The 13,896-nt window shown below is 33.8% G+C and overlaps 1 protein-coding gene across 4 annotated transcripts in view; it reads right to left on the reverse strand.

The window, feature by feature from the left end:
* LRRK1 (leucine rich repeat kinase 1) overlaps nucleotides 1-13,896 on the reverse strand; it is a 149,682-nt gene that overhangs the window by 86,370 nt on the left and 49,416 nt on the right. For all 4 annotated transcript variants that reach the window (XM_051980980.1, XM_051980982.1, XM_051980979.1 and 1 more), the window contains exon 4: nucleotides 2,478-2,649. In XM_051980980.1, coding sequence (XP_051836940.1) covers nucleotides 2,478-2,649 — 172 coding nt within the window. The remainder of the gene's footprint in view (nucleotides 1-2,477; nucleotides 2,650-13,896) is intronic.

Raw genomic sequence — 13,896 nt, forward strand, 5'->3', positions numbered from 1 at the left:
AAAGCCTCAAGGAAAAAAAATGTGAAAATCCATAGTTACTAAAGAATCCCCAAACCTTACAAGAAAATAGGAAGTTTACCTGAAAACTAGAAGATTTTAAAAGTGAACCATATGACATGTGATATATACCTTAAGATATATGAAAATGAGTAAGCAATATTTCTTAGGGACTACCTAGTTGCCAATTAAATCCCACAGTTTCAAGTTTAGCCATGTCCAGCTTGAATTGAAGAGAAGTCAACTGAAAATTGATCATATGGCTAGGGCAAAATTCAGCATATTCAAAATCTCAAAGAAAGCCCATCAGTTTAGATACATCTTCTTCCTTCCCACTCTTCAATTAACCTCTACTCAGGAACAGGGAATGGTAATTATAAAGTTATATCATTAAAAAAAACTCCTTTCTGAAATGATTCAGAAAATCATTTTGAATTGTGTCTACTTTCCCTTCCAGTCCATCAATGGCCTACCATAGAAGTAAAGAAAGGAATTCCTCCCTACTTTTGGCCCAGGGAGGATGTTAGGATATCCTTGAGGGATACCCTTGGAGTTAATCAGCATTGCGGTGGTCATTAGCAGATCTAAGGCCCAGACAAGAAGAGGAGAGTTAAAAGAACAGTTAAAAGTCAATGGAGAGAGAGTTAGGAATAAGGAAAAGGAGGAAGAAAGTGCTGTGTATATTAGACATAAATATTTGAATTGAATTTTTAGTGTATCCAGATTCACTATATCATCACCATAAGCCACAGAACACTAATCATTGTCCCAGATGAATAATTAAGCTTGTGGTTCTTCCAAGGGTTCTATGGGAGCTGATCTGAAAGATCCTTAAGTTTAGGAACAAGGATAAATCCAATGTAACTCAACTAGCATTTATTAAGCATCTACTCATATGAAGAGTTACGGGGATAGAAAGACAAAATGAAAAGCATTTCTGGGATTTCCTTAGGGGGTCCCCAGTAGGTTATGGCTTGACTCAGTGTTCTTTCAACGGATCCAACTCTCCCGGAAATTACTCTGTCTTCCATCCAGATTGTCTGAGGATAGGGAAAAATTTGAAAGTAAATCTAGGATGGACCCTAGTAAACAGCTCAAGGCACATTCAGACAGGAAGACCCCTATCCCATCAGATATAGACATATGGGCACAAAGTATACCAATTGGATGTTTTGTCACTGTAACTTGTTTGGGAAATTGAAACAACTCTCTCTTTAAAGAAGCAGGGGTGATTGAAATTGGATCCCTCTAACTTTTTTATTGGTTCCATTTTGACCACAAGCAAAAAAGTCATTCCTAGTATTTAGGAGCTAGATCTGGAAGAAGATCTTAGTTCAAATCCTACTTGATGCAATTACTAGCTGTGTGATCTTGAGAAAATCATTTAAAAATCTCTCGGCCTCTGTTTACCCATCTGTAAAATGAGATCATAGTAGCACTGACCTTCCAGAGTTGTGGTGAAAATCAAATGAAAATAATATATAAATTGCATATGTAGCGATTTAAAAGGTTAAAGCACTACATAAATCTAGTGACAATTTTTACTATTAGGCAACAACATTATAAAAAATAAACAACTCTAAAAGACTTAAAAACTCTGAGTTTTGTACGCTTGTTACAAGAGTTTGTTTTCTTAATCAGGAGGGAGAGAGGTAGGAAGGAAAGAAACATAAATATTTGTTAACTTAAAAAATTTAATTTTAAAAAGAAAGTAATTATGGTAAGAAGAAAAACAACAACAGCACCAATAAGAACAAGAACAAACAACAGCAGCAGCAGCAGCATCACCACCATTTTGACTATGGTCCCAAATGTGGCTTTCTATCATTGTCACAACAACTTATAACTTTGCACAGCAATTTACAGATACAAAGTACCGTATGCAAGTGATTTTATATTAGACCCTTAGTCCCTGACTACTGGATTTCAATAATAATAGATAATCTTTATATATTCTTTACTATGAACCAAACTTTATGAAGATTATTTTATAATTATAATCTCTTTTGATATCTACATCATTTACAATAGTCTTTGATTTTTGTGAATTAATGTCAGAAAGGTGACTAATTTTGCACTTCAGCAAGGAGTTTTCACACATAAGCTCTTTTTTACTTTTTTTTTTTTTTTGCTAAGGCAGTTGGATACCCAAAACTTCCTAATTTTGAAAAGTTTTTTTAAAAACTACCTAATGATATTTGTAACTTGCTAGTGAATAATAATATCAATAAATATTCATAACCACTCTGTGAGGTTAGTAGCTCAAGTATTTATATCATGACTTTACATACGAAGAAATGGAGATTAACTAGTCTAAAGTATCAGAGTCTGGATTTGAACTCAAGTCACTCCTAACTCCAAGTCCAATATTCTTTTCATCATCCTCTGTTGAATGTTCATAGCTGTCCTAGAAATTTGCTGATATATTGGGATGAAAAGCTAAGGTATGCCTTGTAAATAGCTCCTGATCAACAACTTACCCAGTAAGGAATCTAATAATTCTTTTACAACATCCATGTGTCCAAAATAAGCAGCCACCACAGCTGGATTATCATCATTTGGCTCCGTGGGTAACTCAACAAATTTTTCTTTGAGAAGGTATCTCACTGCTTCTAGATCTCCATAGGCTGCTGTGATGCTCAAAAGTTGGTACTAGGGAGAACATAAAGAGACCCAAACATAAGTTTCCTTCTTAAAATTCCGAGGTTATTTAAAAACATTTAACAAACTGAATGATGACAATAAACTGAGAAACAAGTTGATTATGGTGGTCAAGGACCTGGCAAGTTTTGAGAAAAGTATCGAGGGTGGCTTAAAATCTACTATTATAGAAAAATCTGTTTCCTGGATGAAAGCCACAACCCAGACTTCTCATCTTTCAGATTAAAAAACCAAGAATGGGGACTTGGTTCAAGGTTACAAAAGAAATAAAACAATTAAGACTGGAACCCAGTGCTCTTTCTCACTATTCATTGCCTAGAAAAAAGCATTGGATTTGGAGTGAGAGAACCTAAGTTCACATCTTAAGGTTTTATTTCTTCACATGAACTTTAAGATCTCTTCTAGATCTAAATCCTATGATCTTGATTTTGTGATCCAAGGGAAATCAGCTGTAAAGACATCAGTGGGATTTATAATTTGCAGTTACCTGCAATATTCTGATATCATATTATTAATTTGATTCACTTCAACATATATTTATTAAGGACTTATTTCAAGAAGAACACAATAGTAAGTGGTAATTTAGAAGATTAAATAACATTAGTTTCCATCCTCATAGAATTTAAAATCTAGTGAAAATTTGTAATGTCTGGAAATTTGTAATGTCAGTGGACCTGACTCCTAAGCCAAACTAAAAGCAGAAGCTCTTCATTTAGTCTTTTTCCTTAGTTACATAATTAAGTCCCATAACTTATAGAATTAAATTGCCACATCAAAAGGATTCTGGGTTCAATCAATCATGAATGCACACAGCAGTTTTCTCCAGTACAGTATCTTGAAAGCAAGCAAGTTACCAATCACTCATTTCTCTTCATTTATCATCTCACACAAATCTATTCTAAATCTCATCTAAATTTGTTTCTGAAAGGTAGATGACAATAGTATTTACTGATTGCTTCCTCTTTCTCTTCCCAAGGAACACAGCAGAAATCAAAATTCCCCTTGTGTGGGTCTTAAGATAATGGAAATTCCCTGAGTCTAGACAAGATTATTGGTCTAGCATAAGTCTAAAAATGTGAGAGAAAGGTTTGATCCTATGTATGTAGACTAGGTGGCCTTTAATTTGCTTTTGTTTGGGGTATGCTAGAAGAATTTTCATCTTAATTTTTTAAAAGTTCCTAACACTAATCACTGTTGCCTAGAATCTCACCAATAGAGTTTTCAACCATTTAATTTTGTTCTCTATGAAAATACAAATGCCACCCCCCAAAAGATTTACATATTATTCTTTCCAAGTACTTTATTCTTTAGTAATAATGAAGTTATAAGATTGATTCCTAAGAACAGTTGTATAGGGACTAAGTTCGAGAACTCGGAGTCCAGAAGCTGGAGGAGAAAGAATAAAAAAAAATAGAGATGCAATGATGCTCATTTTTTTGACCTCTCTTAGTGATAACTCTCTTCTCATTGATGTTCACTTCTCTTCAAATATCTGTATATCATTCTTTATTGTTTTTCTTCTTATTTATATGACTTATTCTCAGTTTGCTTTGTTGGATCTTCATTACTGCATTTTATTTCATTTGGTGATCTCATCAGTTTTCTTAATTTTAATTATCATCTTTGTGCAAATGACTTTGAGATTTACTTCTCCAGCCCTAACTTCTCTCCTCACCTCACAATTCACATTTCCAATTATCTATTAGATATCTCAAATTAGATGTCCCACAGACATTTTAAACTTAGCATGTCCAAAACTGAATTTATTACCTTTCCTCCTAAACTTTCTTTCTTTTCAAATTTTCCTACCTAGACTCCCAGCTTTAAAGCCTAGGTGTCATCTTTGAATCTTCACTCTTATCTTATCTCCCACATCCTATCTGTTGCCAAGGTCCATATTTTTTTTACCTTCAAAAATCTCTCACATGTGTTTCCTTCTCGCCACTACACTCATGCAAGTTTTTTCCTCTCTGGATTATTTCCTTTTCTACTGATTAGTCTTTCTGCCTCATTTCTCCCTATTTTAATCCATGTTTCACTCAATTGACAGATTAATCTTCCTAAAATTCAAGTTTGACTATGTCACTCTCCATTAAACCAACTCCAATGGTTCTCTGTCATCACCAGAATCAAACATGAAATTTTCTGTTTGGCATTCAAAAGCCTTCACAACCTAGCTCTCGCCTACAGGAGTATTGCAGTATTCTTAAACCTTACTCCCCAACACATATTCTTTGATTCAATGACACTGGTCTTCCCATTCCTCAAACAAGAATCAGGCACTCTATTTTTTGGCTCTTGGCATTTTTTACTGGTTGTTCCTTGGAATACCCTTCCTCTTCATCCCTTCTTCATATCTTCCTCTTAATCCTAGTTAAAATCCTATCTTTTATTAGAAGCTCTTCCTGAGCCTTCTTGATGCTAGTGCCTTCTTTGCATTGATTATTTTCAATCTATCTGGTATAAATATATTTTAACTTAATAGTATTTTTTTCAATGACATGTAAAAATAGTTTCAATATTCATTTTTCCAAGATTTGAGTTTCAAGTTTTTTCTCCTTCCCTCCTGTATCTCCCACCTTCCTAGATACCAAGCAATCTGATATAGGTTATATGTGTATGATCATTTTAAACATATTTCTATATTAGATATGTTATGAAGGAAATATCTGAACAAAAGAGGAAAACCATGAGAAAGTAAAAACAAACAACAACTAAAAGGTGAAAATATATACTTTAATTGTTTTGGATCACTTTCTTATTGAAAAAAGTTGTCTATCATAGTTGATCATCATATAATCTTTCTGTTACCATATATAGTGCTCACTTTACTCAGCATCAGTTCCCATAAGTCTTCTCAGGCTTTTCAGACATCACCCTGTTCATAATTTCTTACAGAACAATAATGTTCCATTACATTCATATACTTATTCATCAATTTTTCAATTGATGGGCATCCAATCAATTTCCAGTTTCTTGCTATATATATAAATATCTTGCTTGCATATGGTCGTTTTCCTGTTTCCCTAGTAGACTGAAACTGTCTTTCTTGTATCTCCAATACTTAGCACAGTGACTGGCACATGGTAAGTGCTTAATAAATGCTTATTAATAGATTGGCTAAATTGAAGACAAAATTGTCGAGCTTTACTCTTTCCCCTGAGCCATTCTTAGTAAAAGAAGAACAATGCTCTTGGTAGATCTTACTAGTGATCCTAACTCCCTACTTACAAGTTATCAAACCCAGATTCAGAAGAGGACCGCAGGGAGCAGAAGCAAAATTCAGCTGGGATGAATTTTGTTATTATTGTTAGCACTAAAAGCAACAAAGAATCACAAAATTTCAGAATAGAAAATGATTTTATTGAAAAAGACTCTTCACTGTAACACATCTCACAGATGATTATCCAAACTTTTTGCTTTAAATTTTTTTTTATTCTGAACCTAATCGAACCAAAATGAGTATTTCTATACACATAAAAGAACAAAAAAGTTGCATTAAATTGTAAATATCTATTATGTATCATTTGATTTTCTTTTTAAGCATGTGATAAATTCAACACAGAACTTTCAAAAACGTCCTGTTTGTATATGTTTCCTTCTGGATGTTTTTCTCTCCTCCACTTTAGATGCTTCTCTTTTCTTCTCTCTAAAAAAAGAGAACTCTCTTTTTCCCTTTAGTTTTTCTTTCTTTCTTCCTTTTCCTTCCTTCCTTCTCTCCCTCCTTTCTCTCTTCTTCCTTCCCTCCCTCCTTCTTTCTTTTCTTCTTTCCTTCCTTCCTTCCTTCCTTTTCTTTCTTACTTTTTTCTTTCCTTCCTTCCTTCCAACAAAGTTATTGCTAGCTTCCCACCCACCTCTTTTCAATTGAAAAAAGAAATAAAAGGGGAAAAGTGCCTTGTAACAATATGCAGAGTTAGCATAACAAATACCCATTTTGGTATGTTTGAAAATATATGCCTTATTCTTCAATTTCAGTTCATTATCAATCTTCTGGAATTATGAATAAATGTAGTTTAAAAATTATTCCTCTCTAAGGAAGGGACCCACATGTGCAAAAATATTTGTAGGGGTCATTTTTGTAGTGGCAAGAAAATGGAAACTGAATAGATGCTCATCAGTTGGAGAATGGTTGAATAAGTTATAGTATATGAATGTTATGGAATATTATTGTTCTATAAGAAAAAACCAACAGGATGATTTCTGAGAAGCCTGGAGAGACTTACATGAGCTGATGCTAAGTGAAATGAGCACAATCAGGAGATCATTATACATAGCAACAGCAAGATTATATAATGATCAATTCTGATGAACATGGCTGTCTTCAACAATGAGATGATTCAGAGCAGTTCCAATGATCTTGTGATGAAGAGAGTCATCTACATCCCAAGAGATGACTGTGGGAACTGAGTGTGGTTCACAACATAGCATTTGCACTCTTTTTGTTGTTGTTTGCTTGCATTTTATTTTCTTTCTCATGTTTCCTATTTGATTTAATTTTTCTTGTATAGCAAGATAACTGTATAAATATGTATGCATATATTGGATTTAACATATATTTCTATTATGTTTAACATATATTGGATTACTTGCAATCTAGGGGAGGGGATAGGAGAAGGGAGGGAAATCGGAACATAAGCTTTTGCAAGGGTTAATGTTGAAAAATGATCCAAGCATATGTTTTGCAAATGAAAAGCTTTAATTAAAAAATTATTCCCCTGTGGTCAGTATAGTGATAAGGCTCTGAATTTGGCTAGACTGGTCTTCTGATGGTATAAATGTATTTGGGGAAGAGGGAAGTAAGAGAATAGAGAATTTTCAATGAAGTCCTTTAATCCCATTTCTTTTTTACTAGTAAATCTGAATCTCACAAATCTTGGTGCAGTTATTATTATTTTTTTAATGAAGGTACAATCTGAAAAAAAGTGCTAGGTTTTGAGTCAGAGGAACTAAACTCTATAATTGCATGACTTTGTGGGCAAGCCACTTAACAAAATCTGGTCTCTTTCCTCATCTTTAAAACAGGAAGACTAGACCATGTAGTCTCTAAGATTTTTTCTAAATTCAAATGACTAATTTGATGACTTTAAATCTCATATAATCCAAACATATTAACTGTTCTTTACACCAAATTTTTCTGATTCTCCATCTTGGACAAAAAAGATAGTTTGCAGTGCTGCTCCAAAATTAAAGCGGATGTGTTCTAATCATCTCTGAAGAGCCCAGCAAGTTTAACACCTTCAATTTCTAAATAAAGAGATTAGGTGAGACAAATAGTGGATTTCTTCATCTGCTCCATTTTCCACCAGACCCATTAAGATGGTTATTTCTGATGACTTTTTTCTTTTACTGAGGGCAAGAGCATAGTTAAAGACAAGAATGTATAGAACTGTATGTTCTATACAGATAAATGGCACCAAATGGTTGCTATCCTGCCATCTGCATATAGATAGAGAATTTAAAAACAAAATAAAAATGTTTCATAGGGAGTGGAGTAGGAAATGAGATCACTAAATCTTAGGAGCAAAAATAGCCATGTTTATTTCAAGTGATATATTAATATAACTGTAAAAACAACATAATTTGCATTCTGTCTAAAGCAGGACCCGGTAGTCCTCTAATGTATAACCCAAATTCCAGGAAAGCACTTGCATTAGCTGAGATGCTTTTGTAATTGATTAAATGGTTCACCACATTCAACAACCAGCAGTCTAGACCATTGATGATTCAGTGTTTAAAAGCTTGATTCTCTAAAGGTGGTAAGTAATATCATAATAGATAATGAAGGCAGGAGGAACAGAAGAATAAATGGATTGTAGGTTCAGGTGGATCCCATGTGTCTGCCTGAAAAATTTCCAAAGATCTTTAGCCTAGAATGGGCAGTCTTGAAATTTAAGAAATTCTAGGCTTATAAAGCCAATTGTTATATTCATCTTCATGATCTAGTAGTGAATTTGACTTCAAGCTGGGTAATTTCTCTCCTTCTCTCCTCTCCCTCTCTCTGCCTCTGTCTATATGCCTATCTGTCTCTTGTATATATTTTCAAAATATATATAAAGATAGTTTTCAACATTCACCCTTTGTAAAACTTTCTGTTCCAATTTTTTCTCTGTCCCTTCCCTTCCTCCTTCCCCTAGACATCTCTCTCTCTCTTAAGTGAGCACAGGGAATACTTCCAAATGAATCTGGCAGATTTTCTGTCTTTTTTTTCTTTGTCTAGAAATCTTTGTTAAATAGTAGTGAGAAGTTAAAACCAAAGTTGCTGCATTGATTACCTTGTATTGAGATATAGTTGCTATCTGTCTCCAACTTTCATTTCTGAAGTAATTTGTGTCATTTCCCTTCAAATTCTCTATGATCCTTCAAATGATCTACTTACTTTTCTCAGCATCCCATCATTTTCTTTGTTTATGCTTTCATATAGACTAACTCCTATACATGGATAACACTTCATCCCTTCCTCCTTTTCTTCAATGCTCAGTTGAGATATCACCTCCTCTATGAGGCCTTTCTTAATTGCTCCATTAGTTAATATTAGTTTCTACTTCAAATAACATGTAATGGGGCCTTCACTCCTCCCACTTCCACCCACAATAATAAGATGAATCTACAGAGTGGTAGCTGATACTATATTCAATGTTTTAAGGGAAATCTTGATAAGGATTACATTTTTAGTGTTATAGCACTTGAGCTCCCACTTGCATACTTCTCATTTACAGATCAGCTCACTGACTCAATTAACTTTTAACAAAGACCTGAACAAAATGCAAAAGCAAGAACAATAACAAAACATATTATTTCATCCATAAATGTGGGGGATACCTGCTCCCCCAGAATCCATGCAAAAAGGGACAGAGACTTTAAAAATACTATGGTAGTAAGTAAAGCACACATGCAAGGAACACATATGGTCAAGGCAACTTACAAGTTTGGAATGATGCCCCTTGCTGTTCGTTTTCTTTAATTGGACTGTCCTCACAAAGTTTGTTAATGAGTGTGGAATCTGTGCTATCTGGTTTCACAGGTTTGGGGAGGTGGGAAGTAGAAGTGGTCAATAATAACTGCCTCTTTTACCATCACCCTGTCCTGTACCAAGGAGCTCTTTTCCATGTTAAATTTTTCCAGTTTCTTCAATTAATCCACTAGTTCTATAGTTTGAAGGCTTAAACAACCCTACTTCTGAAAATGTACTTCCTTTTAAAAAAACTTGTAAATTGTATTTCTATTTTGTTAAATATTTCCCAGTTATATTTTTAAACATTTATTTTAAAATTTTTGATCTTTAGAGATCTCTAAATTCTCTCACTCCCTATAAATTCTTCCTCCCTTGCTCCCCACCTATTGAGAAGACAAGGTATAGGACGCCCTGATAATACACTTTATTTGTGATCTTAGCTAAATCTTTCCTCCCCTTTTTGGAAACTGCCTCTTTTCTCATCCTCAATACATCTCAAATTTTCCATCATCATTAGAAATACCGGATAGTGGCTCAGCAATCATGTCTATGAGTTCTTTAAATACCCAAGAATGTAAAAGTCATTTGGGATGAGTGACTTGAATTCAAAGGCAGCTAGGTGTTCACCTGCAATTTCCTTACTACTCTGACATATCAACTCCCTCTTAATCATTTTGCTTCTGTGCTTTTGAATCCAAATATCATTTTCTGTGTCAGAGAAAACAGAAGCAAAATTAAGAATAGAGCAGTTCTACCTTTTTCATCATATTATCATCATCCCATTCTTTGATTAAGCAGGAGATCTATCCCTAACTTGGATTCTCTCCTTTCCCCAAATATAATTTACCCCCATCCCCAACTGGTCCTTTTTGATATCCTTATCCTATGCCTGTCTTTCTTCCTCTGCTTCAGTTCCTTGTGGGTATTTAATAGATGCTTATTGACTGACTAACTCTTCCTACAGAATTTTAGGCTATCATAGATTGATTTTACTTGATCTTTCTTTCCTTAACCCTTTGAAATCTGTTTTCTCAGAATCTAAGATTCATGTGAACCTATTCCCATTTTTCTTCTGTTTCACAAATTTTAAGATGGTCTATAACTTCCCCTTCAAGGTTCTCACTTCTTTCCAGCAATCAGTTCTTTTTTAATGGTAATAATCAGTTCAAGAATAAATTTTCCCTTTGTTTTGTTACATTTTGAAAAAGAAAGTCAAGTCAAGAAATTATGTTAGGTATGCTTTCGGCAGAGAGAAAATTTTAGCAGGTAAATTAAAGTGCCTCATCACTATTATGCTACTGGTTCAATTACAGGTTTGTGATTGGTCTCCCCAAATCTTCATATGGATCTGCCTCAGCTGATATTTACCTCAAATGCTCACCACTATTAATTCCTTTCAGTTGCTAAATACAGCTTCTTAACATACTCAATTGCTGAGTTCTGTCTTTTATCTATCCTGTTTACTTTGAAGAAGTTATACCTTTCCAAAGCCATCTTCCAGTAAAGAATCTCATTCTGCTTTTAATATCTATGAGTTCAAATTTGCTCTCTTGTATTATCCATGGAAAGTTTTGCTCTTGGATGCCTTCTGTTTGGCTTTATTTCCTCTGCATGTCATTCTTTCACTCTTCAACTTCCTGACACAATCAAGATTCCACTATCTGTCTTTTGAGATCCTTTTCTCACTGTTTTCACTCTGAAGTTCTTTATCATGAATAAAGTCTTCAATCCTGTCTCTTCAATCAATACGCATATTCCATAAGAGCAAAAAATAGGAATTATTCCTCTTTTCATCCCCAGCACCTTACTTTTTTTATATTATAGCCTTTTATTTACAAAACATATGCATGGGTATTTTTTCAGCATTGACAATTGCAAAATCTTTTGTTCCAACTTTTCCCCTCCTTCCTCCCACCCTTCCCCCATATGGCAGGTTGACCAATACATATTAAATATGTTGAAGTATAAGTTAAATACAATATATGTATACATGCCCAAACAGTTATTTCCCAGCACCTTACTTTTTAAAGAAGACACTTTTCTTCTTTCATATGATGTAGAGAAGGAAGATGAGTGTGTGTGTGTGTGAGTGTGTGTGTGTGTGTGTATGTGTGTTTGTTGAGTAAAGACTCTTTGAACACGGCAGCAATACAAAGCCCTCATACACATTCTTGGTACATTTTTTGAGTATATGTTATTATACCACCCAGAAGAATGTAAATTCCTTAGCGGAAGAGCTATTTTTCTTTCTATCTTTATATTCCTACCCATCGCACAATATATGAAATGAGCTTTTAATACTTGATTAATTAAGTTGAATATTCCTTATTATAGTTCAAAGTAAATTGAACTTTTGAGTAAATTGAAGACTTGAAATGAGTACATTTTAGGATTCAGGCCAGGCTTCTCTCTGTGGTACCTGAGTAGACTACATACTATATACCTTGGCACCAGGATGCTTTTCCCCTGTCTACTGTGTCTCCTTGTGCTTCACATATCTAACTCTTGTTCTTGTTCTTGTTCTGTTTATAGAGGAACAAGTCCTCTATAAAATCTTTCTTGACTGTCCCTAGTATAGTAAAAAAAAAAATTGGTGTAGTCAAATAACAAATAAAAATATAATATATATTATATAAAATAAATAAAAAATAATATTGTAGTAAAAAATAATCCTCAACCACTATAGCCTTTATTATCTCTTCCATCAGCATATCAGATCCTATCATGTATTATATAATTTCTTATGCATGCCTTTCCAACTAGTCTGTATGTTCCATGAAGACAGGAAATATAGTTTATTCATCATTTTATCAATAACATCTAATACAATGCCTTACATCAGGTAGGTATGTAATAAATGCTCACTGTTTATGATCATTATTTTAATAAGAATAGTCAATCAGAGGATGAATGTGTTAGCATGATCCTAGGACTAGAGATATAGGAGAGAAAATGAGAATTTTTTTTTCTAATTTTTTCTTAATTTTTTTCTTTCTTTTTTGATTAGATCTTATTCTGCCTTCCTTGTAAATTATTCCTGAATTGCATTCTGCTGTCTATTTAATCTCTTTCTTTTTAACTTGTTCTACAATTGAGAAATTTAAAAAAAAAAAAAAGCAAATTGGTAGAGGCAGCATGACATAATGGGAAGAGAGTTACTGCGGAGTCAATAAGATTTGGGCTCAACCACTACCTGGGACACATACTGACTCTATGACCCTAGGCAAGTATCTTAATCTTTCAATATCTCCAAGCAACTCTCCATGAAAATAAATTGCAGAGCAGGTATTGGTATAACTTCCTGAGAGTTCATTATACCTATAAAATCAGAGGTCTTGAATAAAAATACAAATGAATCAACTTTTCTTCCCTCCCCAAATTCCCCCACCTCTAATCCAGTTAAAGTGAGTTGTACTACCCAAATAAGTCACTAGAACAAATTACATAATGACCAAATTATTTTTGTCTTTCTTATAAAAATTATTCACCTATTATTCCCAAGAAGATTTTTGAAGCTAATTTACTGGGTATTAAACTAAAGTGGGGAAAGTTAATTCATCAAGTTCATTTCTCACCCTTCATATGTGAAACATATACCTATTAATGCAAGGAAAAAACTGGATATAACCTATTTTGTGAGCAAATAGCCCATGAACTTTGGATATGACTACCAAGATGAGCTTGATCCCCATTTTAAAATTTTCCCAAGGGGTAATGACTTTTCAAAATTATGCCAAACAAGTAGGATCAATCCCATCCAGCTTTCTATTTATATGCATGTTTGCCATGCATTTGAGATCTAAAGTATGCTCCAAAACAGGGGTGTCAAACTCAAAAAGAAATAGATTCCTGCAGACTACATATTAACTTAAAATACTTTAAATTAATATTACCTATGTTGTATTATATTTTTATTGCTTTTGGTAAAGATTTTCCAATTACATTTTAATCTGGTTCTGGGTATATTAGGAAGTTTTGTACTTCTGCACTAAAGCTAAAGCTGACATTTGATAATTCTGCACTGCCAGAAGAACACAATTCCCCTGACCACTAAAGTGGAAGTTCAAAGTAGCTTAAACAATCCAACCAATGCTTTCACTCTTTAAAGCATATTGTGAAATCATGAAGCTTAAAATTAACTCAAGTACAAAAAAAGTCAACAGATGGAGAGACTGCCTTTGTTATAATCAACGGTTCAGTATCTTGCGAAGAACTAAATTTTATTTAAAAGTGCATCATCCTGGTCATCTTTCTGACAGTAGAACAGGACACAACCTTTAGTGGTG

The sequence above is a fragment of the Antechinus flavipes genome, chromosome 2, assembly GCF_016432865.1.
Source record: "Antechinus flavipes isolate AdamAnt ecotype Samford, QLD, Australia chromosome 2, AdamAnt_v2, whole genome shotgun sequence".
In the NCBI taxonomy this organism is placed as follows: domain Eukaryota; kingdom Metazoa; phylum Chordata; class Mammalia; order Dasyuromorphia; family Dasyuridae; genus Antechinus; species Antechinus flavipes.